The sequence below is a fragment of the Danio rerio genome, chromosome 13 (assembly GCF_052040795.2).
Source record: "Danio rerio strain M-AB ecotype USA chromosome 13, GRCz13ab, whole genome shotgun sequence".
In the NCBI taxonomy this organism is placed as follows: Eukaryota; Metazoa; Chordata; class Actinopteri; order Cypriniformes; family Danionidae; genus Danio; species Danio rerio.
In genome coordinates this window covers 22,338,944-22,364,188 of record NC_141033.1, presented here as the reverse complement: position 1 = coordinate 22,364,188, position 25,245 = coordinate 22,338,944, and the positions used below count along the sequence as shown (strand labels likewise).

Below are 25,245 nucleotides of genomic sequence, written 5' to 3'. Positions count from 1 at the left end.
AAGAAAAACTTTCAGTACTCTGTCTACAAATTTGAATGTGGACAAGAAAGTTTTAGGTGGAACTAAGTGGTTACAGGTGCAACATGTTTAAGCCAATTAGTCAATTCATAAGCTTCATACCTGGCCGTTTTTGCGCACACCGGGTTTCCAAATAGAGAGCTGGTGTTCAGACAACATAGCAGGGGGAGGATTGAGGTACAGCGGACCACGAGGGTGGCGAGCAAGCTCAACTGTAAGCTGAATATAGACAAAACATAAGAAGGCATTAGGAAAATTTGTATATATTTAATATATTCTTATGATCATCAGCTTGGGGCATCACTTCCACTGGAACACGTCCCTTCGACTTTTTAAATTTCTTTGTGTCCCCACTACATTTCATGATTTTTAAATGCAGGCAGTCTTAGCCATGAACTACAGAAAGTCTGCATGCATCCATGTGCACATCTGCGTCTAAAAAACATCTATGGGCATGCTCTAAAAATAACTCTATGAAGGTTCTAATGTGCAGATATTGCAGTTGAAAATATACATTTAATGAGATTTATGGTTTCAGACAGCGATAAAAAGCCAAGCAGTAACAGATGACTTTTATGTCAACAAGGAAGGTGAAAAAAGTGATGCAAGTTAGTTGCTCCAACATATTAGGTCAGGTCAAAATAATCTTATTTTCTGTCAAACAGAATATGTCTAAACCTGCTGATTTTACTCTAACTCTTAGGAATTTAAGCTAGACAGAAAATTAGCACCACGAATTGTTGTTGTTGTTATAACAGGTGTTTCATAAAAGACAAATAATAAGATAATGATCAACATTTTCATTTAATTTCTCTTCATAATCATTTTTGTACAGTGGTCCCTCACTATAATGTACTTTACTTTTCAGTATTAATTTTTTTTGTACAAATTGACTTTTTTTTTTCTACAGCACATTGTGTTGGGCGTCCTGATTAGTGCATAGTGTTCTGTGTCCTGACTGGCTGTAGAACACTGTCAATCAATCTCCTCTGTGCCATGTCTCCTGGGGTTCGTTCTTCGTACCTCGCTTAAATGATCTAAGATTATTTGGCAGATCCTGGATCTTTTAATCTTGATAACTGATCTCTCGCTAATTTGGTTCTTCAAACAAGTTTGCGAATCAGATTAGAATGTCTGGATGAACTGATCTGAGATTGCTGCGTGTGTTGTGAAGGACAGATCTATCGATCCTCGAAATCATGATCAGCAATGCAACGATTGGCTGACAGCACAGCAGCGTAATGACATCATCTGAGTAATATTCAATTATCCATGTGAGCAAAATTACATCAAATTAGCAGTAAACCGTTTGTTAAATATGACACGCAAGAACTTTCCACATTTGTTGTGAGCTGCAGGCTTTACACTTTCACGTGTCAAGAGTTCCTCGTGTATTTCAATGCAAATCAGTGTATCTAGTTGTACATCTAGAAAAGATTTTCTTTATTATAGTAGCCGATTTTTTAATCGGTGTAAAGAATAACTGGTTGTTTACAAAAGCATTTTGATATTGGTAAAGGCGTCTGCAATTTTTGTGAAGCATCAAATCTCTGGCATATTAACTATCAAAACATGTTTATGACTGCATAAATGTATTATTGCTTTTTAAAAAAAAGTCACATATTGTGCATTTCTATTATACACAATTTGTACTAAAGAGATCTAAAAAGTTCATATCAATAAGTTTTCTCTTTGCACCACCAGGTGGCAGTCTTTGTACTTTCATTTCGCGGGTGCAGATTGCATAAGTTTTATTAATATGTATAACTTTATTTATTTTATTAATAACTATAACTTTATATATATATAGTTACAAATATTTACTATTTTCCCAAGTGTAAATAACTACTACTGTAAGAAAATATCAGAATTCGGAAAATACTTTCTGTATAATCTTTGCTTGAACTGAGCTGATCTAATCCTGTTTATATAAATTGAACCTGCTCCCGATCAGGTTTGACCTAGCAGAACTGTTGCTATGACAACAACTCTCGGATCAGCTTTGAAGAACGAAACGATCCTGGATCGTGTCAAATCGTCAATATCTAAATCCAGCTAACTGAGTAATCCACGTACGAAGAACAGACCCCTGTACAGTACAGAATGTGTTCAGCTCACCAAATTTACATAAACCTTCAATTGCTAGCAGTGTGACTCTGAAGTGCTTTACTGTGTGTTTGTTCCCTACAATGTTGACGAAATGTTCTGCACTGTCAAATGCACCTGCTCTAGCACCCAAAAGACAGTGAAAGATGGTAACCACAAAAAGTTGAACTTCTGGGCATTCTAAAGGAAGGTAGAAGTTATGCAGATGTAGGGCGACATTATGGTATAAATAAATAAAGATCAAATGGTTTTGATCTTTGGTTTCATTCTATCATGTATTCATTTATTTTCTTTTTGGCTTAGTCCCTTTATTAATCTGGGGTTGCCACAGCGGAATAAAGCGCCAACTTATCCAGCATACGTTTTACACAGCCGCAATTCCTCATTGGTAAACACCCATACACTTCCATTCACATACATACACTATGGACAATTTAGCTCACCCAAAATTCAGCTATATCGCATGTCTTTGGACTTGTTGGGGAAACCGAAGGACCCGGAGGAAACCCACTCCAACACAGGGAGAACATACAAACTCCACACAGAAATGCCAACTGACCCAGTCGAGGCTCGAACCAGCGACCTTCGTGCTGTGAGGCAAGATCGCTACTCACTGTGCCTCCATGTTGCCCTAATTCTATAATACTGGACCTATTTTTCTACGAAGGTTTGAACTTTTAAACAAGAGAGAAAAGTGTGCAAATGTTAATGGCTGTCTGAGAAAAGTGTAAAATGTGTGTATAGAGGGGTTTTACAGCCTTAAAACATCTGTAATAATTTAAAAAAATTAAAAAAAACAGACTACTTTGCGAATGTAGCCTATTTTGGGTTTTTTTAGAACATAACTCCCACAAACTACAACCACTGTACAGAGTTTTTTTTTTTTTTTTTTTTTTTTTTTTTAGTTTGGTATTTAATTTTTTTAATCGGCTTACTTTCTTCTGGATTTTGTAGCAATAAAGTACTTAAAATAAATATGTAAATGCAGGAAATTAGATTTTAATCAAAAACTTTTCTCACATTTTGTGTCCCTGCACTTCTCAAACCAAAGTTAAAGTGTTTATGTCTGATTTGAAACTTTTAGCCCAGTACGTCTGTGATAATGTGATCATTTTACACAAAAACATCATAAACATGTGGTTAAAATACCTAAAAAAACTATAACTATAACAAATATATATGTTGTTAAGTGTTTGCTTGGAAATTGCAATCTTAGTTTGTAGCTCTAACAAATGTTTAGATTAAGGGGTAGTGTTAGGTGATAAAATAAAATTGTAATGTAAATACATTTTTTTGACAGTTCATACTGTATTAATAATATTATAATATATACTATACATGTCAAAATTACCTTAGTATATCCAAACGTATCCTTTACTGATGATACATTGCGGTAACACTTTATTCTGATGGTCCATTTGAGTATTAGTAGACTGTCTGCTTAAAATATGCTGACCCCAACCTAATTTACTTATAATTTGAGTTGACATGTAGATGCAATGTAACTTAAATTCAACAAACAAACCATCAAAATAAATTGTGACATACATTGCTGGTGCTGTTTGTGTATTTACTGCACTAAAGGTCTAATTGAAACTAATGGAGTAGTCAGTGTGATAAAAAGTCAAGAGGTCCTGACCAAATGTCAGAATGTGCCTGGGATGTGTTATTTGGACATACCACAGTGCAGTTGCTCGAAGATGAGATGCATTTCTTGTCTTCGCACCATTGACAGTCATTGGTGTTGGCCGTACAGGAAGCACAGTCAGAAAACTGCTGACACTGCTTATCAGCTGCATCTATGATTAAAAACACAAGAATCATCAGAGGCCAGGAAAATACATTCTTATTAGCATAAAACCAGAAGTGAGGTTTGAAGGTAATGAGAGTCTAACTCAAAACTCAGAGCTCTCAAGGTGAAACACTTCATAACTGTGGTGAAAAATGAGTGTGTGCAATGACACACGGGTAAGGGCTAAAGTTGAACAGCGGATGTGGACATGGACAGGGCACAGCGAAATTAAAACTGGAGATTCGAGGCGAACAGCCAAGGACAGAGAAGAAACTTTCGTCCTCGCTGTGAATTTGTTTATTTCCGACATGAATAAGCTTGACACACATGAATACTGTTGTTCCTGTTCTTTTTCTGTTCAGGAGGAGCTTTTCTGTTTGTTGGTTTGTTTTCATCGTTATTTCGGAGAAGGAGAGGTCACAACAGAACTTTTGCCTGGAAGAGTTTCAAAGGATAAACAATGAGAAAATCCAGGACAAAAACCAACAAGGATGGGAGAAAAGAAATGTGAGTAGATTCTTCACACTTTTTATTAAACAACGAAGTGATTTTAACTGAATGGATATTGATTTGACTGAATAAATAAGGAAGAACATTTATGATCTCTGAATTAATGTTATTTTAAAGTTGCAGGTCATGATAATATTTAGGGATGTGTCCAATTATTTAATTAATCAAACGCATCAGCAAAGATCGAGCATGAAAAGGATAATCGATTGGCTCTAAAATTAAATTCCATTTATTTTTTCTGGTTGGTATTTGGGTGGTAGTATGATATTTGATTGGTTAAGGCTGTAAGGAGTTGCGTCTAGAGCAAGCGGCAACCTCACGCTCTCCCTCAGGAAGCCAATACGGAAGTAACTAAAACTGCAATTCATCCGAAATTCCGCTAGTCCTGGCTCCTGGCTCCAAAATAGAGCAAATTTCAATTGAGGCCACTGTTAGAATGGCCAACTTTACAGCAGAAAAAAAGGTGTTTACAGCCTGGTACAAAAAAAGATTTTGGTTAATACAGCTAATATTACCCTTCATGACAACTGTGAGGGGGGTGAATTTTTTTATAACTCATCCGTTTCCTTTATAATAAGTTATATTAAGTTTGCATAAGTAAGGGCGTTGCTACTTGAATGACAGCTAGATCTCGTTGGTCGCCGTCACGTCACTTCAGCTGAATCCTGCAGATTAGCCACTGATCTCGGCATATTTATCGTATTTCTGTGTTGTTTTATGTGGCTTTACACAGTCAACTGCCTTTTGGACTTGTTTCCTACAATTATTAGATGGCATGGCATGCTGAGTGCACTTAATTGTGCTCACAAACCGTTCATGTGGCCTCCGTTTCCCATGTGAGTAAAGTTATATACTTATATACCATCTCTATACATGTATTTGTTTTATTTAAGATCACTTATTGTTTATAATTATATTTAGAGCTGTATTGAACTCCAGAATCTGACGAATTGATTAGCTGTAGGCTGTAGATCAGTCATCTGAAGCGTTGTCATACAGTGTTATGCTGGATTTCATCAATAGTCTTACATTAACTAACACAGACTATATCTGAAGTGTTTGGAAGTAATTCGCGTTTTTGAAAAACCTCATAAGAACAATATTTAGTGGCTCAATGTATTACAGCAGAGTTTTTAAAAGTCTAAACACTTTATTGATATAGTGTACAACCAAGCACAAGTGGTCAGAATACAAACAAGTCACAGGTGATAAAGTATTAAGCGTTCTCTAAAGTAAAGTGTGTCTGAACCAGGTCCAAGCAAAATGTCAGCAGGTGTCTGTAGCTCCGCTCACTCTCCGCCTCTTTGCCCTTGTTTGGTATCCCGCCGTGGGTGTGATGACGCGCGAACAATATGGCGACGGTTGGCCGCGCCTACTTGTGGCTTCTTTTGCGCTCTTTAGAAACCTATGGGTGACGTCACGGATACTACGTCCATATATTTTACAGTCTATGGTCTAGAGGTGAGACCTGAGCACAGATAGAGTATAGGGGTCACACACCAGAAGAGCCGCACTACGGCCCACGCAGCGTCATGCATTTCAGAATTCTAAACGTATTTCTATCAGGATACACAGTGGTGCCCAGCCACGACTCAGGACGCTCTTCATATTTTTGCCGCACCACAGAGCGTTATCTGAATAATTTCATTTTAAATACCATTCGAATGTGTGCGTCTGGTGTTTGATAATTTCAGCTGTCATGTGCGCGCCGTGTCTCGACACTCTTTTCGACGAGGATGCGGTATGAGTGATGTTTCACCTAATGACACCAAAATCGAAAGCTACTTCAGGGAGCCATGCATCTCTCTAAACCTGGATCCTTTATTGTGATGCAAAGTAAAGGAGTCTCGATTTGCAAGGCTAAGCACCCTTGCCCAGTGGTACCTGGCTGTTCCTGCAACTTCTGTGCCTGCTGAGCGCGTTTTTTCCACCACCGGTCTAATTGTAAATAAACTTCGCACTCAGCTTTCATCGGAGACCGACTGATCTTTTTGAATAAAAATATGTTGTCCATATATTAAGTTTCATTAGACATGCAAGGTAAAATGTTCAGGCTGTTTTTGTTTTAAGTTTAAGCAGCCGGCTTTATTTTATTTACCTCCACCGACTGATCATTTTGAAAGAAGTTTTATAGCTGTGGTAAAACATATTCAGGCTATTTTTTTCCAAAATCCAAAATATTAATAGAAATAATAAGACACATATTGAAAGGGATAAAACTGTAAAATTAATTTGGTTTCTTTTTTTTTCTTTTTTTTCTGCAGCGCTTCAGTTGGCGTTGTTTTAAAGCGCCCTGTAATGTGAGAACTGCATCCACTACTTTCTGGTTGGCATGTAGTTATAGTCTATTTTGTGTAGATGAACACAAATTGTAATATAACATTTTCATATTGTGTCTCTAAGCTTTAGGATTAATTCTATTTACAATGCGTCATGTAAATTCTACATGCCTCACGTCAGTGGTGGTTCTAGTTTAAATGGCACCCTGGGCGAACCCCCTGCTTTTAGAAATGTAATTAGAAATAAATAATATATGATATATATTATTCATTCATTCATTTTCTTGTCGGCTTAGTCCCTTTATTAATCTGGGGTCGCCACAGCGGAATGAACCGCCAATTTATCCAGCAAGATTTTATGCAGTGTATGCCCTTCCAGCCACAACCCATCTCTGGGAAACATCCACACACACACATACTTATAAACTACGGACAATTTAGCCTACCCAATTCACCTGTACCGCATGTCTTTGGACTGTGGGTGAAACCGGAGCACCCAGAGGAAACCCACGCGAACGCAGGGAGAACATGCAAACTCCACACAGAAACGTCAACTGAGCCGAGGCTCGAACCAGCAACCTTCTTGCTGTTAGGCAACAGCACTACCTAAAGCGCCACTGCTTCGCCCTGATATATATTATGGTAATGATAATTCTTCTTATTATTAATATCAAACATTATTATACTAAATATACAATCACAGAAATTAATCCTACATGTAGCCTAAGTGGGAAAAAATGTAGAGACACAACTTGAGTGATATGCTAAGATTTCTTAAGAAATCTTTTGCTTGAATATTAAAGACAATTTTATAGAATACAAAAAATATATTTTATGCATGATTTTCAAAGTAGTCGTGTCACAGATGTTTTCACACTGCATGACTATCTGGGCTAGCGTTTTCGTCGTTTACACTGCAAGATGGATCGGCAACAGGGACTTTCACATTGCATGACTTTACTATAGGAAGAATCGCCGACAACTTCGTCCAAACTACGTCTCACAGCCAAAAACACGTAGTATATCTTTTGTTATTAACTACATAATGAGAAAGAAGCCTTTAATGGGGTAGAACATGTTCATATTTGCTCACCTGGGTTTAAAGGGAATTAGCCATTTCTCCTCAACGTTGATTATAATCTAATTTCTTTCTGTATAAAACGTCAAACAGACACGGTTGCTCCTGAGTCTTGTCAAACCTCCACTAGTTTTTCCTCCATTTCATGGGTCCAAATAAACCGAAAAAGAGCGCTTTTAACTTCTCCCCCAGCCTCCCGCTGGCCTGCAGCAGGTATACACACTAGCACACACAAGTGAAAGCTGCTCTCTCATTGGCTGTAGGCGATGGCTGATGCCAAATATCTCACAGGCATCGGCGACTCATCGGCGATTCTCTCAGATCGCGTCTTTGAAAGTTTATACTGTTTAATTGTCACTCACGTGCACGAGCAGCGATTTGCCTGTGATTTCAGGCATTTGTCTGCGATTTCTCAAAACCTCTCGGCGAGCCAAAATCGGGGCTAAAATCATGCAGTCGGAACTAGGCATTAGATCCAACTCATGGCTGAGAATTAATGTTATTAAGTCTTACCTCCCTGATTCATCATCTCTCCTTTCTGCTTCATAGCCATATAGTTTAAATAAGATAATCATATTATAACTTTAGTTTTGTAAACTTGCCAAGCTTGCTGCGTGCCGACACCGCTGCATAAAAGTTACTCCGAGTTCACAGTAAGCAGCGTGTATTTTATCAGCATGCATGTATACAATCGGTATTCACACCGGGAGCAGAACAGTGCGTGAGGCATGGTTTTCTGTGCGCATGCATGTGTCAGTTTGTTTTCACCACTGTTGTTTCAGTTGCACATAGAGAATAACAAACTTGCGCATGCAAAATACGCCAATTGTGAATGGCCTCTAAGGTCTTTATTCAGGGATTACAGCTTTAAATTAATACACTTGCATAAAGTAGATCATATCTCAAAGCTTTTACTGGGGTTAGTTTTTTTCGCACCGTCTCACCATACCACCCCCTAGCAAGATGCTGCCCTGGGCATCGACCATATTGCCCATGCCTAAATATGCCACTGCTCACACTTATTTAAATGTTAACTGTGTTAACCAATGTTGATTTTTTTTTGTAATAACCCAACAGCGTTGATTTAACTGTTTTCTGAATCCTGTCATGGTTTTATCGACACCATTTTTAGCAGGGCTTTAAATAAAATATATATAATTTTAATTGAATGTTATTTAATTGTCACTATCGCCACAATTAACACACACGCCCCGGCCTCTTGCTTAAGCTCCACCCCCGATTAATTAATTAGTAGTTTGTCAAACCTGTGGATTAATCGAAATGAAGAATGGTCAGAAATGCCCTTCCCTAATAGTAATAAAGGGACAAATTCAGTGACTCAAGTACTTCAGGAATTTATTGACAGTTTAGTTTACATTTTGTCCACAAAATTTACAGAAACTGAAAAAAAGGTAAAACGAAAACAAAACAAAATATCTCAATTTTAATTCATATTGAAATGGATTCTTGTCAAAGCCAATCTATTAGTGTTCTTGTAGATGTGTAAACTTCACTAAACAGTTGTAGCATACTGCAGGTATGATACATTTAATATGAAACAAACTTTTAGCAATAAAATCCTCAATTTGATTTCTAAAAATGCTACACTTTAATATGAATAAAAAAAATTGCCTACTGGATGTGCAATCTTTAAAGTTTATTTGAATTGAATGTTGAATTGAACTTGTAATTAATAATTAATTAATTTTTTATTATAAACAAATTTATTGTACTGTTACCTTTACCCAAGGAAAGCCATTCAATGGCAGTATTTTATTTTTATTAGTGCTGTCTTCAATAAATTCTGTATCTTATATATGTTTAATATATATAATGGAATGATGCTGGACAACGGAGTTAAGGATCCACGCGCAGTTTATTAAACAAAGAATGGTCAGACAGCAACGGTCAAAACGGGGGCAAACAGAAGCATACAGGTTATCCTAAATACGTAGTCAAAAACTATTTGTGTGTGTGTGTGTGTGTGTGTGTGTGTGTGTGTGTGTGTGTGTGTGTGTGTGTGTGTGTGTGTGTGTGTGTGTGTGTGTTATGGCTGGGCGATATGGGCAAAATATCATATCCTGGTATTTTTAGAAGGAATGACGGTATTCAATATATATCTGGTATTTTCCCATAAATGGTTTATTGGGGGTTAACGCCTTAATAAAACATTCTTAAACATTTATAATAAAATATAATATAAAATATCATTTAAACACAGCGGTTTCCCTCCCTGTTTACAAATAAACAGCTGCACAAAAAATACAAGCTGCACAAAATGTTTGATGAATATGCAGAAGAAATGATCGATAAAAGGTTTCTGATGAACTGCTGTGACAGCTACAGGCGCTGTGTGACGTGTGTGCACACGAAGGGGAGTCAGATTATTTTGGGGAGTCAGATTTAGATACAACACAGGAACTGCATGTTCCTCCATGTTGCGTCAGTGATGGGTCGTTCTTGAATGATTCATTCATTTTGAACAACTCTTTTGGAAGCTCAGGGAGTAAATCATTAATTTGAGCATACACACATTTGTGCAAATGAAGCTTAGGTGCTGCTACCTTGGAGGGGTCTGTTTCGCACAGAATGCACACAGGGGGCCTCAAACCATATCAATATGAACGATACTGCTTAACACTGCATCGCGTTGGGGAATCATATCAATATATCCCCAGAACCCGATTTACTGCCCAGCCCTAGTGTGTGTGTGTGTGTGTGTGTGTCCGACCAAATAGTTCACAGCTGTAGCAGGAGTTGATTGGCACAAAGCATCCTGGTAGTTGTGGTTCATGTGGTGGCATGTGTATAGTTCTCCAGCCATCTGCAAAGGCTTGATCGCTGGTGAATGTGACAATATTCTTGATAAATTAAGTCTTAAAAGTTATTACATCTATTTTATTAATGTTTGTATATCACAAAATCAGTATAGAAACATAATTATTACTTTTAAAAGAAGTTGATATAAAATGTACTGAACATTATGTTCTCTGGGTAAAATCATATATATTTTAATATGTATGTATGTATGTATTTATGTATGATTGTATGTATGTTGTGAACTTAAAAAAAATAAAAAATCCTTACCTCAGCAAAAAGTAATTTATTTCATTTCAATTTAAATACAAAGTAGATAATGTATATTTAAAGTAAATATATTTGCAATAATTACATTATAAATACACATTCATCTTTAGATCTCTCAATCCTGAAAAACACTGTGACCCAAAAATATTGGACAACCGTTTTCAACACTGATGATAATACATAAATAAAATATCATATATCTTAATAAATAATAAATATTTCTTGAGCCTCAAATTAGCATATTAGAAAGATTCATGAAGGATGATGTGACAATGAAGACTGTAGTAAGGATGCTGAATATTCACAAGGAATAAATTATATTTGATTCAAATTTTCATGCATTATAATATAAAACAGTTATTTTAAATTGTAATAATACTTTCACAATAGGGTGGCAATGTGGCTCAGTGGTTAGTACTGTTGCCTCACAACAAGAAGGTTGCTGGTTCAAGTCCTGGTTGGGTCAGTTGGCATTTCAGTGTGAAGTTTGCATGTTCTTTTCTTGTTTGCATGGGTTTACTCCAGGTGCTCTGCTCTAGTCCAAAAACATGCGCTATAGGTGAACTGGATAAACTAAATTGGCTGTAGTGTGTGTGAATGAGAGAGTGTATGGGTGTTTCACAGTACTGGGCTGTGGCTGGAAGGGCATCCGCTGCATAAAAAAATATGTTGGAATAGTTGGCGGTTCATTCTGCTGTGGAGACCCCTGATTAATAAGGGAGTAGGCTGAAGAAAAATGAATGAATAATACTTTAATAATTCACTGTATCCTTGATATTAAAAATGCAACCTGCAAGCGATCACATGATTCTTCTTACTCTCAAGCTTTGTGGTTAAAAATATTATATAAACAATAATTAATGCAATCAGAGCAACCACCTAATTAGTGTTTAAGTATAATGATAAACTACATGATTACATGTCTCTAAGATTTACAGAATATACAATAATCCATCATGAACTTGTATGTCATTCCATTACTTAAATAAAGCCCAATCCACCTCTGATAGAACTCCACACTCTACATGGTAATTGCATTAATCCTCTCAGGTCCAGCTTTGCCCACAGACAAAAACATCTGTATCCACAATCGCTGGAGTTGGGTTTCAACGCAATCCTAATTACATCGCTATGAGATTATTATGCGCCGACTGACCTTTTGTTCAGTCAATTATCAACAGGCATTTCCACAGTCGGGCAGGATTTACCCAGTAGAAATCAGGCTGTGCACCATCAAGGTAACCCAGAACATGCCAGCAGCTCTGCATATAAGCCTCCCAATGTATCAAGTGTAAATAGGATTATATGTGGCTTAACAATAATCTCCTGACAGAGGATTTATACGAAGGCAAAATACTCTCCAGGTGTGCGTTTGACATACAGAGCTAATGGTCCAATACAATTGAATGAGATGTACAGTGAACTTTATGCCCACTGGGATGCTGATGTACGATAATAACAGGAATTCCTATAATGTGAAATGATGTGTACATGTTTCTAACAGTCACATATTTTACCATTAATTACACACCGAAAAAACTAACAAAAATTAAAGATTAGAAAAAAACTGCTTCATAGCCATCAGGCCTTCTTCCAACTATCATCTAGCAAAGCATTACAATTATGCTAAAAAAAGTTGTCATACCATGCTAATAAAATGCTAATTCAAGCTAGCATTGAATTAAACATAATAGCAGTCTAACAATTTTTGTTAGCAATGTGCTCAGCTGTGTTAGCCTTGTGGCTAAACATCCTAGCAATGTGCTAAATCACACCAAAGATATTTACATTAGATGTTGCCTATGCTCTTGTTGTCTATTGAAAGAAATGCGTCAATAGAGCCGTCATTTTAGTACAGGGTAGCACTCCTTTGAAATGAATGTGAACGAGTGTGTATTTGTGTGCATGGAAATGTATTATCCTCCCTCCCTGTTAAATTTGATCTAATCCATGTCCTGAAACACACCCGCTCTCCTGCTTCTACTTTTGATACTAATGGAGGGAGCAATTCGTTTGTAAATGAATACCCATTATGAATGACTTGTGTGAACCATCGATATGCCTGCGTCTCAATTTGCACATCCACCTTTCTGATCTAAATAAACATTTGTAATAATCAATGATTTAGGGTGGACAGTATGCACATTGAGGCACAGGCACTGTAATGCACCCTTATGAGTTACTTAAAAAACGTTTTTGAACGATAATAGTGCAAGTTTCTGGCAGAACAGCATCTTTTTGTCATATTTAATTTACATTGTTTGCTGATTTTATTCAACAAAACTAGCATAAGTCTAGAATTTAGTGCCAGTTGGTGCTACTTTGCCTTATGGTTAGGTCAGTAAGTGACAGTATTATCATAATCAACAACTTTACTTTAGCACTAATACAAAATCAAAAATGAAATCTTGCCTATGAAATGTTCTGCCTTTATGTGTTTTTTTTTTTTTTTTTTTTTTTGCTTGTTACTACACCCATTCACAGTGCAGAAGTCCAGCATCCTCAGATTGGCTTTGGTCTTTACTAGTGCGGTTGAATAACATTTGTCCTGGGAGCACTGTATAAATTTAGCAATGGTATTGACGCATGCTCAGGGTCCGTATGTGATATCTAGTGCATATATCTATGAACTAGCAAAAATATACAAACAACATGTTATGTAAGGGATAAAGAACATCCAAGGAAGTTGTTATCATGACATAAATCCCGACAGTCTTTTTGGCAGCCCGACGTGAAGTAGATGAGCTTGTGTTACTCAGTGGTTAATATTTTGGAGGAAAATACACTGGAATGTTGTTTCTGACCAATCAGAATTAAGAATTCCCGACAGACACATAATAACTTATGCTAAAACCATGCTAGTAACATTTAAACCTGTCAGTAACATTTACATAATGTATACTAGCAACATGCTAAAATGGTCTAAAACATGCAATTACTTGTTAGCAACATCCTTTAACATGCTAGCAAGGTTCAAAATAAATCCATAACAATGTGCTAAAACATGCTAATAACCTGCTAAAACATGTTTGTTCTAAATCTATTTAATAACATACAAGCCACATGCTTTTTTTAAAATAAACTGAACCTTTTTAATTATTATTAACAGCTTTTAAATTTCAAAACAACACACTTGATTTAAAACCTTAGTATTTATATTAAGACAAATGCTGTGTAAATTATGTTAATTCTCCCATGCTGAATAAAACAATATATTCATATTATTATTTATAAATTATTATTTATAAATATGCATTTCTATTTATTAAAATAACAATATTAAAAATAATACAGACTAACTCTAAGCTTGGAAACATACCGTGTAGCCTGGCACCTAATTTTATCTTCAGGAATAGTTAATGCAGATTTGTCAGGGTTTAAAATAGATATTTGTTAATGGTTAAAAATTTGAAATAATAATAATAAATGGATTTTTTGCGAGATATTTCAATTCACTGTTTAACTGAAAATCTGCTTTTGAAGACATCTGGATTCCTAAGATGGTGTGCTACTTAGATCAAAATTCCATGTCCATTTATTCATTAATTTTGCTAAATATCCATATAGTAGGAGGAATATACAACAACTAACAACAATGCAAAACCCTTTAGGGTGAAAGGAGAGCCACATTTACACTGAATTGAATCAAAAATCAATGCATGATGAAATATGATCATAGAATGGGTTATAATACTTATTAACTATAAATAGAACTGTTAGTAGTCATTTAAAAAAAAAGTATTTAAAATAACAAGATCTTACTGGTGCGTGCAGGGCAGAAGGAGGCAGGCACACTGTCATTAGCATGACTGGAGTCCCAGGGTTCACAGCGATTTTCAATCCAGAGACAGCGAACTCCAGGACCGGCACTCTGACAAACATCCTCCCTGATGAAGGCCTCACAGCTGGCAGGCTTAAACACCAGCACATCGTTCTGGATCACACCAGAGAAACCACCAAAAATATACATGGATCTGAGGGAACAGAAAACAGACCTTTTTCATATTGTAACCAGTTTGTCTTGCCAACACAATTTTCCAAAGGAAATGAGAGGATAAGACCACACATTCAAGTAAATGTTTCTTTTGTGACACATCGTTATTTGGGTAAATTAACTTCAGTGGAAAAATGAAATAAACTGCAGTTAGAGTGCAGAGCCTGATGGTATCAGTGAATGGAAAGTGATCATGTTAAGATCTCACCCATTATTGACAACAGCTGTGTGTCCAAAACGGTTGATGTCCCGGTGAAGACTAGGATTTGGAAGAACTGTCCACTCATCACATGCTGCAAAACACACACACACACACACACACACACACACACACACACACACACACACACACACACACACACACACACACACACACACACAAAGAGAGAAAATACAACAAGAATTAAAAAATAGTATGAGGCTTTTTGATCTAATTGATCTACAGAGGACAATAAAATACTATGACAAAACTTTAAAACCTATATAATATAGTTAATATAGTTATTTTTAAATATATATATATAAACAGTTGTATTCAGTAATTGACTGTAACATTATAATATGTAACATTATAATCTTAACCACTTTTAAATGCTTTTACTTTATTTTTAAAGTTTTTTTTTTTTTTTTTGTTTTTTTTTGTCATCTCCACACCAAGAATAGATTATTGTGTAAAAATACAAAAAATGCAAATGCTGCAAAATCTTGATGGTTATTATTATTTTAAAGAACAACTATTTTACCCCTTTTACAAGATGTACCATAAGCCTTTGGTGTCTCCAGAATGTGTCTGTACAGATTCAGCCCAAAATACCCAACATTTAATATTTATTATAGCCTCCAGAATATGCACATTTTGGTGGCTTTGAATGCAAATGAGCTGCTTCTCCCTGCCCACTGTTTCCACGTGCGTGTCTGCTTCTCATCATGCATTACATCAGATAAACAGCAGTCAGTGACAGAGACAGACTCGGATGAAGCTGAAATCGAGCTCATTAGTCAAAAATTCAAGCTATTCTGAAATGATGAGTCTCAAACAAATACCGTTTGCAGTACACACACACATATGAGTGTTTACTGACACCATGCGGCTACGGTGACTATAGCAGTTAAGAATTCTATAGCGATTTTTCTCTCTTTATTACAAACATGCACATTTAAAAAACTTTTTAAACTTATAAAACATTTTAATCTCAGTTTCTTTGCAACAAAATGTTCTGTGGACATGTGGATACATGTTATTATAGAAACATGATGCATGTCCATCAATTCGGTGTGCGGGAGAGAACCACACTCCTATGTCATGTTGCGGTGGGCCTAAAAATAGAAGGGATTTGGATCCTATTTTAATGTCAGGAAAATAAAAAAAAGAGACTTTATGTGTTTATATCACTCCAATATCACAGGGGGTGTCAAAAGTAATTGTTTTTTGGTGCACTGTGATGCAGACAATTTAGTATCGGTTCAGTAATAATCATAACCGGTTATTATGTAGTAATGTCATTTATTTATCTCATATGCGCTATGTCGGTGTAGATTACTATGCAAGGGAGGTGAGCACGAGTATTTACAACACTCCAACTAGGGCTGAACAATTTTGGCTAAAATGTGAATCACAATTTTTTTTTGCTTAAAATCACGATTCTTTTTCATGATTCTCTTAAATGTAAAATAAAGGTTAATATAAGTAGCCTATTATTATTATTAATACTCAAACATATCGTCACCTTGGAATTATAAGATTCTATCTGCATTCTGAATGATTTTGTGATATTGAGCTTCAAAGTTTTTGCATTCCATAGAGCAAACAATGTGTGTAATATTTTATTTATTTTTTAAAGTGTTAAAATGTAAACAATAAAATGTCAAAATGACAAAAATGTCAGATAGAACCTTATAATTCTAAAGTGATGATTTGTTAAAACAACAACACTACAATACTAGAGTAGCCGCCATTGGTCTGCTGCATGCACGTGCACGTTCTCGGTAGCTGGCTGTAATACATCATTACATGAAGACAGAAATGACATTTCTGGGTGAATTATACCTTATAAATACAGCATGTGACACTTTTAACGCCATTTGAAGGTGTTCATGTTCCTGTGAAGACTTGTGTAACCGCCTTTAAGCTTCTCTCCTGACCTTGAATATATAATTGGCTTAATCGTAGAAAAGCTGAATTAAGATCATGATCTTTTTTCGATTAATCGTAATCGGGAAGCCCTAGTTCCAACTACTTAAAAATGCAGAAACTGTGCTGTTTCACTGCATGTGTGTTTGCTGGACAGACTTACACTGACACAGCAGCAGCACCTATTTCTCTGCGATTGAAAGAATGAAAGTAAACTCCATTTCTCTCCCTCTCTCTTTCTCTCTCTCACTGTGGCCCTTTTGACCTTCTGGCGTGACTTTTCCTCTCCTCTCGGCTGTTACAGCGATACTTCTGGATAGAGGTCTGCAGGAGCAGCAAGACCCGACCAGATTTCTTGCGGTGCAGGAATAAATTTCCAATTAAAGTGCGGGAGCAGTCGGTAGCTCTGATGTAATTTGAATGGCAGCGGGCAATGTAACAATATCGCTCCCGAGCGAGCAAGCACGCGTGTGTGTGTGTGCATGCTTACGTTTATGTGTGTGAATGAGAGAGAGCATGACGCTGTGTGTCGCTTTCGCTTGCTTGGTGCTGTGTGTCTATGTGTGTTTAACCAGACAGCTTGTTACATGCTCTCTAGTATCTGACATGCCCTGCCCGCTTCAAGACACTTTCCATTTGCTTTTCATTTGATGCACTTGGCTGTTTTTAAAAAGAGGGAAGAGCTAGACATATATGCCCCATTCTCTCTTCGTTTTCGGTTGAGATTATGTCAAGTATCTTAAAAAAAATGCATATTTTAAAGCACTTCACATGACCTTTGCTGTGAATGAGTTGCTTTTTACTTATCTCAACTGAGACATCTAATATCAGTGCAGAGATATTTTACACAGAAATGCCACAGCAGTAGTGTAAACCACACTCTATGCAAACCAAACCGTTTTTTACTGACAGAGACATCTGTGTTTTTTGAGCTGTATGTGTTTGTCCAGGTTACATGAGCTCCGTGGCATATGTTTCTCCCAGGCTGCCAGATCGGACACACTCTCTGCTCGTTACACGCTCTTTAATTCACTAATTAGCTGCACTCATGGTCAGTTAATCAGATGGGAGAAAAAAACAAAGGCTCTCTTTACATTTGACAAGCTTTCCTGATAGTAAATGCATTTAATGTGCTTATATACTATATAATGGGTCGAAAAAACACACAATATGTAAACTCTGTTAACAACCCCTCCTGCAGAGATGTTTTATAGCATGAGATCCTTATATAAGCGAACAACAATTTACAGATCACAGGAAAGCGAGAGAAACAGACAGAGAAACAACTGTCGCATCCAACATCTCACAGCCTCCCTCCAGCAGCACTGATGACAGCAGCAGAGATTAACAACACGCATTACATGTGCTCAAGAACAGCACTGCATCACAGAGATATCAGCAATAAAACAACACAGTGTCTGGTGAGAGTGAACATAGAGACAAATAAACCCCTGAATACTTTCATAAGGGGCTTGTTTTCTGAGTAATCTCTTCTCTACATATGCCAAAATGTCAATACAATGTCAGAAGAATGTTGAAATCTAGTGATGGACAGATGTAAAATTAGGCTGAAAATCTGGCTGATTTTAAAACAATGTTAGCTCAGTTGACGTCATGGCTCCATTGTTAGACAGATGTTTAAGAAAAATCGGGCTGACGTCAAAACCAGATGTTTGCTTCATGACTAAACCAACTTCAACATTGGACAGAGCCGACGTCAAAACCAGATGCTAGATTGATGTCAACCTCTAATGATGAACAGATGTCATAATTAGTTTGAAAGTAAAAATCGGATTGGCGTCTAAATTAGCTGAATGGACAGTCATATCACGATAACCATTTTTAAGGTATACTGTGGTTTGAAAAAGAAAAAGGCTTTATAACCGCCAAAACTTTCTGCCATACTGTTCCTACGTTATATGTAAGTTTTTTTTTTTACGTTTTGTTTTTATTTTTCCAGGACAACAGTATTTTTAGCAGAAACGATATCCTAGAAAAGAACAGTTGTGTTTTGAAACCTAATGAAGATAGCAAAATCAATGATTCAGTTGAATTATTTAGCCTGACATGTTTACTGCTTTAAAATATTTTAAAAGTTTTTCAAAACAAAATATTTTGTGTTTAAAGGGAAAAAAAAGATTTTTGTTTTTTACCCAGATATTTTAAAATGATATATTTTAGAGCAGTAACCACAATACAGTAAAACCATTATGTTCTTATCCAAGGTTATCATACCATCAGAATCTTATACCAGACCATGCCTACCATTTCTGGTTAAATAAACCAGACAACCTTGGACAAAGCTAAAATTTTGATAGAAAACTAAAGTCAGATTGATGTCAAAACCACACGTTAGCTTAAAGATATGAGCTTCTACATTGGACAGACCCAAAATTGTAGTTTTACACCAAGATCAAAAAGACGCTGTGTTTGGGTTGGAAATGAAAGTCAAGTTTACATCAAAACACTGGCTTGACATTAGTCTCCAACATCAGACAGTCTTTGCATTTTAGCTGGGATTTAAAATCGAGATGACATCAAAACTCAGCATTGGCTTGAAGTCAACCTCCAACATCAGGCAGTAGCACTGGTTCCAAATAAACATGGGCTTAAAGTCAAAGCTCCATGTTGTGTTTACATCACAGCCCAACAGACAGACCTTACATTCTGGTTGGACCTAAATATGTCAAAACCCTACATTAGCACTTAAAGATGCATAAATATAGTGTTATAGGTCACACTTTACAATAAGGTTCATTGGTTATAGCATTTACTAACATGAACTACGTATGAACAATACTTGTACAGCATTAATCATAATTATTAATCAAAATTCATTTACTAATGCATTATTAACTTCCAAATAATGCTTGTTATCAATAGATAATGCACCGTGAACTAACAATGAACAACTATTTTCATTAACTAGCGTTGAATAACATGAACAAATACTGTAGTAAACGTATTGTCCATTGTTTATGTTAGCAAACGTATTAACTTACATATACTAATTAAACCTTATTGTAAAGTGTTACCGTCTTATAGTAGATCTGTATGTGCAACAATGTTCTTATTATATTCATTATGTAAGGGCTAAAGTACATCCAGGCAAATGTTATCGCAAAATAAAGCCTGGCAGGCTTACCGTCAGTTGTATTAGCTTTTATTTATGAAACTGAAAGGCGATATTGTGCCAAAAAAAAAGCCTGGATGTACTTTATCATGCTAATTGCATGGCTATTTACCACAAAAAGTAAAAAAAGGACAAAATATGTTCTGTGGTGTAATAGTTTATTAATTCTTTAATTAAAAACAACCAAAGCTGGCAGAAACAAAAACAGAGCATACAATGGAGCATAGACTAACCTTCAATTCATATTATTTCAGTCACAAAATGGCGTCAAACAGCAGCATGTCAGAAAACATATAAATATGGATGACAGTAAGAATGATTTAAAGTACCCAGATGAGTCTGTGTGTGTTTCAGTGGTCATTATCTGGGAATAATATACCTTCGATCGTCGTGACTGACCAATCAGAATCAAGTATTCCAGGCAGACGTGTAATAAATATTGATATTTAAAAGTATTACCTATGACCGACCTGATAGCATCAGGTAATAAATTTCAAAAGCCATCACACACATCATTAATATGGAAATTTGGCATTTACCCCTCAGAGTTCTCAGGCAAACAGGGAGTTGAGAATGTGTGGCCAGGTTGCAAACAGCTCTCCTGAGTGCAGTGCTGATCCAGCTCCTGTTTAACTAAGACCACAAACGCATACACATAAAAACAAATCACAGAAAACACAGCAACTGGCCACACAAAGAGGATTTGGCTAATCTCCGAGTCTCAGGTGAAGAAATTGCACTGTGTAAGAATTGAAGTCTGCCTCGACCCAACTTCCACTCTAAATACTGTGTTGACGCTCATTTCCCAAAAGGGCTGATTTATGATAGAAAAGTCAACAGTTTTTTGTCTCTGCATTGTTTGAGGTGACTACATCTTGAGCAACTGGTAACAATTGTAGAATGGGGATGGGTATGTGGCACAGAGAATTGAAAACAGGGTACTCCTGAGTATTTTGAGACTTCTATGCTGAATAAACATCTTCACTGAGATCTTCTGTGTACTCCTCATTTTTTTCTTACAACTGGGATGTCATGAAGAGTTCATTGATGATTGATTTTTTACTTTTTTACATTTCTTTTGCCTTTGTGTTGTTGCTGTTCTTCTTCTTCTTCTTCTTCTTCTTCCTCTTCTTCTTCTTCTTCTTCTTCTTCTTCTTCTTCTTCTACTTCTTCTTCTTCCTCTTCTTCTTCTTCTTCTTCTTCTTCTTCTTCTTCTTCTTCTACTTCTTCTTCTTCCTCTTCTTCTTCTTCTTCTTCTTCTTCTTCTTTAGCATGCATATGTTGCTCAAATAGTTGTAACACACAACTTGGCATTTCATCTTATCATGCACCTTGACATCAGGCGTGTGACTCACTGTTGGAGTGTAAATTGAAAGGAAATCAGGCTACAGTTGTAGTTTTAGGCCATGGCACATCATACATAGAACTAGCAGCAATGCCAAATTGCTGCTTCCCACTATGAGCCCTATCATAAACACGGCGCAATAAAGCGCAAGACATGTTTGGCGAGATTTGTTGCTATTTTCAGACCAGATACTTTCAGTTTATTCATGACAATTTGCATTTGTATAATATTGTTATTAGTAGTTGTAGTAGTTTTATATGTATATTTATATTTGTTTTTATTAAACAAATTTTTTTGGAGTTTTGGAGACGAATAATCACTATATGAGGCATAAAAACAGGACCCAGTGTTTGGATATAACTTTTTTGACCACACTTCATTTTATTGTTCATTGATTAGTTTGCTGGAAATTAGAACCAAATTTAGAAATAGTTTTGAAACTAATCTTTACGCTTAACAAACTAAATTAAATATGTAGGCTAATGAATGTCTTTTCCTAAACCACAAAGGTACAGAAGTAAAGAGTAAAAGTAAAGTAAAGAGGCTGATTGGAGGAGCTTCGTTCTTTATCCTTGCACTGCAAATGGTCTGTTTAACTGTTTTCAAGCTAGTGAAGTGTTCAGTTTTTCCACTTACAAAGTTCACCATGTAAATAGCAAATGTGCCATGGCACGACACAACTGACTCTTAAAGGGAATGTGGGATGAGACTCTGATTGGTTTTCATGCATGTTATGCTCAAAAAGCACCCCTAATTCATTAAGAGAAAAAGCACAACCCTTTTGTCGGGGCGCAGTGCAAATTTTCCATCCTTAAATTAGAAACAGTGGATTCGGATAATGCTTTTGCGCTATGCACTTTAGACTTTGCACCTAGATCATCAAAATAGAGCACAATGTGCGTCTGGACTAAAATTAAGAACTCTGAAAAGATGACAATCAGCAGTTAACTAGCAAGTAAGTTCTGCATTTATGTGAGATGAAAAAAGTACAGCTGCTGGACATTATTAACAAGTATATTAAACAGTTGGAATATGGAACAGTGTGTCTTAGCAAAATCTTACTTTTTGACAGCATGCATGAACAAAGCGACTTGACACATGCAAACAAAGAAAAATCTTTTTTGTGCCTGTCTTTAGCACCTTTTATGGACCAATATTACTAGCCCATTCCTCTTACTATTATATGAATTATGAAACATCTGTCCCACCCAGTCACATTTGAGTTTTTCAGCCTCTGTACAGAGCGAGGCTGTGGCACAGTAGGTAGTGCTGTCCCCTCACAGCAAAAAGGTCGCTGGGTTGCTGGTTCGAACCTCGGCTCAGTTGGCGTTTCTGTGTGGAGTTTGCATGTTCTCCCTGCCTTCGCGTGGGTTTCCTCCGGGTGCTCTGGTTTCCCCCAAAGACATGCGGTACAGGTGAATTGGGTAGGCTAAATTTTCTGTACTGTATGAGTGTGTGTGTGTGTGTGTGTGAATGTGTGTGTGGATGTTTCCCAGAGATGGGTTGTGGCTGGAAGGGCATCTGCTGTGTAAAAACTTGCGGGATAAGTTGGTGGTTTATTCCGCTGTGGCGACCCCGGATTAATAAAGGGACTAAGCCGACAAGAAAATTAATGAATGAATGAGCCTCTGTACCCATTATATGCATTTCTTGAATTAAAGCAATGTCCACGCCTTTAGATTTTAGGTAACCTAACCATTTTCTTTTTGTTTCTGGATTAAGAAAACCATTTATATTCCAGGATATTATTTTTAAACATTTAGCCGTTTCATGCATGTTTCCCTACTATATTTAAACACTTGCTGTCTGTAAAAAAACATAAAAAAATCAAAACATAAAAGAACACTGTAAACATTGACTTCAAGAACTCAAAACCCCTAAATCAGGTAAAACAGGTCTGATGGAAAGACCTGTCGACCCCGCCCCCAGAACGTTTGTGTAAATCGCATGTTAACACCCCATCAAACTTGCTGCAGATCACTTTGTCCATACATTGGTTACTGCAGGATACGCCAGAGCAAAACGGATATTCAACTCGTGCAGCCACTTTCTGACCGCTGTGAACCACTATCTTTTCTCCACAACATCTCTTGTCATGTCAGGAAACAGCGATATTTCAGAACTCCTCCACATGATACTGCCACCTTCCTGTTCCTTCATTCTCGCTCTCTGTTTACCATGTCCAAAACTGATTCCCTAAGCTCTGCACTCTCTTTAGCACTTTTTTTCAACCATTTGTTGCAGGCGCTCGTTCTCGTACTCCTATTCGAGTCTCCGCTTTGTCAAGCCGTTGCACCATGGCGGCAGCGTCAGCCTTCATCTGAAACTGTGTAGTCTTCACACTCAATGTTGACAATGTTGACAAATGGCACTAAACCATGCCATTTCATCCACTGCTGTTTGTAACGCAGGCTGTAACTCCGCGAACCCTGGTGGTGTAGTAACGTGTCCCAATCGAGCTTCTTTTTCTCGAATCTCGGCAGGCCCATCGCTCGCCATTGCGCCCTGCATAGCAGCTCACGCCTTCGATTTGTAAACTTGGATGTCATAACCGAGCAAATACAAAATCCCGTTTTTATAGTCCAGTAACACTGAGCTATTGTGTTAATATTAACAATGGGGTGCTAACTTCCTAAAACCTAAATAAATTAACAAGGTCAAGCCGGAGCTAGTCTTCAGCCCTCCATCTTGTTCAACGGTCCCACATGACTCCCTGTCTTTAGCACCTAAACTAAAGCCTTCTTGCCCAAAGTTGCGAGTAGCAAAATAGTTTTTTTGGTATACTCATTTAAAATTGCATTGCAGATATGGTTTAATTCCATCTCACATGCTCCCATCAATACAGACATAGTGATTATCATCATCAGTAGTATTTTTCCACAGCCTCTATTAATTTAACTCATTTTCTTTCAACTATTTAAATATAGAGAAAAAGATGAGCTATGTGCATACCATATGAACATATTGTGCTGATGACGAAATTTGCATAGCATGGTAGTACACATACTACCTCATTGATTCCAAACCTGGGGTCACAGCCTCTTAAAAAGCATTTGAGGCGTCACCAAACTCACTCCATTATGAGGGTTAGAAGTGGGAATGGTACACACCATTTTGATGATACACCAAAATCTTGCTTTATGATAACTGCTTTATAACTGCTTTATGATCATTACAATATAATAAAAATAAATACTAACCAGGATTAAGTGAAGATAGTAACAGTCTCACAAGAGTGCAGCATGCAGTGGCAGTGAGAGATTTTAAGACAAATTAGATAATATGAAGTTTTTTCATGAATGTATACCTGGAGGGATCTGCATGGTTGTCTTGGGAAATGTTTCCTTTTCATCTTACCTTCATATAGTCTAATAAAGTAGTGCTTTGTGTAGAGCAGATACACGGAAAAGAGCCCAATTGCTGCTTTCTAAAAGCATGACATGCTATCTCACAGTAGATTTCCCTCCCAATTGTCTACAGTTTTTGTACAGGCCAATACAACTGTTGGACTACACTGTAAAAAAAATCTGTAATTTTACGGTTTATTTCTGTCAGCTGGGGGGCTAGAAAAAAAGTAAAATAACAGCTGTTAAATTATAGAAATTTACTGCAAAATAACAGAGGTTGAATTACAGAAATTTACCAAAAATTTAAATTAAAAGAAATTTCTGTATTTAATGTCAATTATTTTATGTTAAATTTCTATAATTTAACAGCCGTTATTTTAAGTTTTTTTCTGGCACCCCAGCTGTCGAAATCAAACCGTAAAATT

General features: G+C 36.7%; 1 protein-coding gene and 2 long non-coding RNA genes across 7 annotated transcripts in view; 1 reads left to right on the top strand and 2 right to left on the bottom strand.

Moving 5' to 3' along the window:
* Positions 1-25,245, bottom strand: part of atrnl1a (attractin like 1a) — a 465,931-nt gene that overhangs the window by 328,745 nt on the left and 111,941 nt on the right. For all 5 annotated transcript variants that reach the window (XR_015505851.1, XR_015505852.1, XR_015505853.1 and 2 more), the window contains exons 11-14: positions 15,073-15,157; positions 14,633-14,844; positions 3,805-3,923; positions 121-237 (exon numbers count right to left, since the gene is read on the bottom strand). Coding sequence is in view for 2 of the 5 variants with exons in the window: in XM_087279119.1 (XP_087135245.1) it covers positions 121-237; positions 3,805-3,923; positions 14,633-14,844; positions 15,073-15,157 (533 nt within the window). In the remaining 3 variants the exon portion in view is untranslated. The remainder of the gene's footprint in view (positions 1-120; positions 238-3,804; positions 3,924-14,632; positions 14,845-15,072; positions 15,158-25,245) is intronic.
* On the top strand, positions 135-14,783 carry LOC147834187 (uncharacterized). Its single transcript, XR_015505896.1, has 3 exons — positions 135-232; positions 4,279-4,423; positions 14,645-14,783. It is a non-coding gene; the product is annotated as an uncharacterized LOC147834187 (long non-coding RNA).
* Positions 20,280-24,189, bottom strand: LOC147841041 (uncharacterized). The gene is made up of 2 exons (XR_015505908.1): positions 21,353-24,189; positions 20,280-21,246 (listed from the first exon to the last, which is right to left on the bottom strand). It is a non-coding gene; the product is annotated as an uncharacterized LOC147841041 (long non-coding RNA).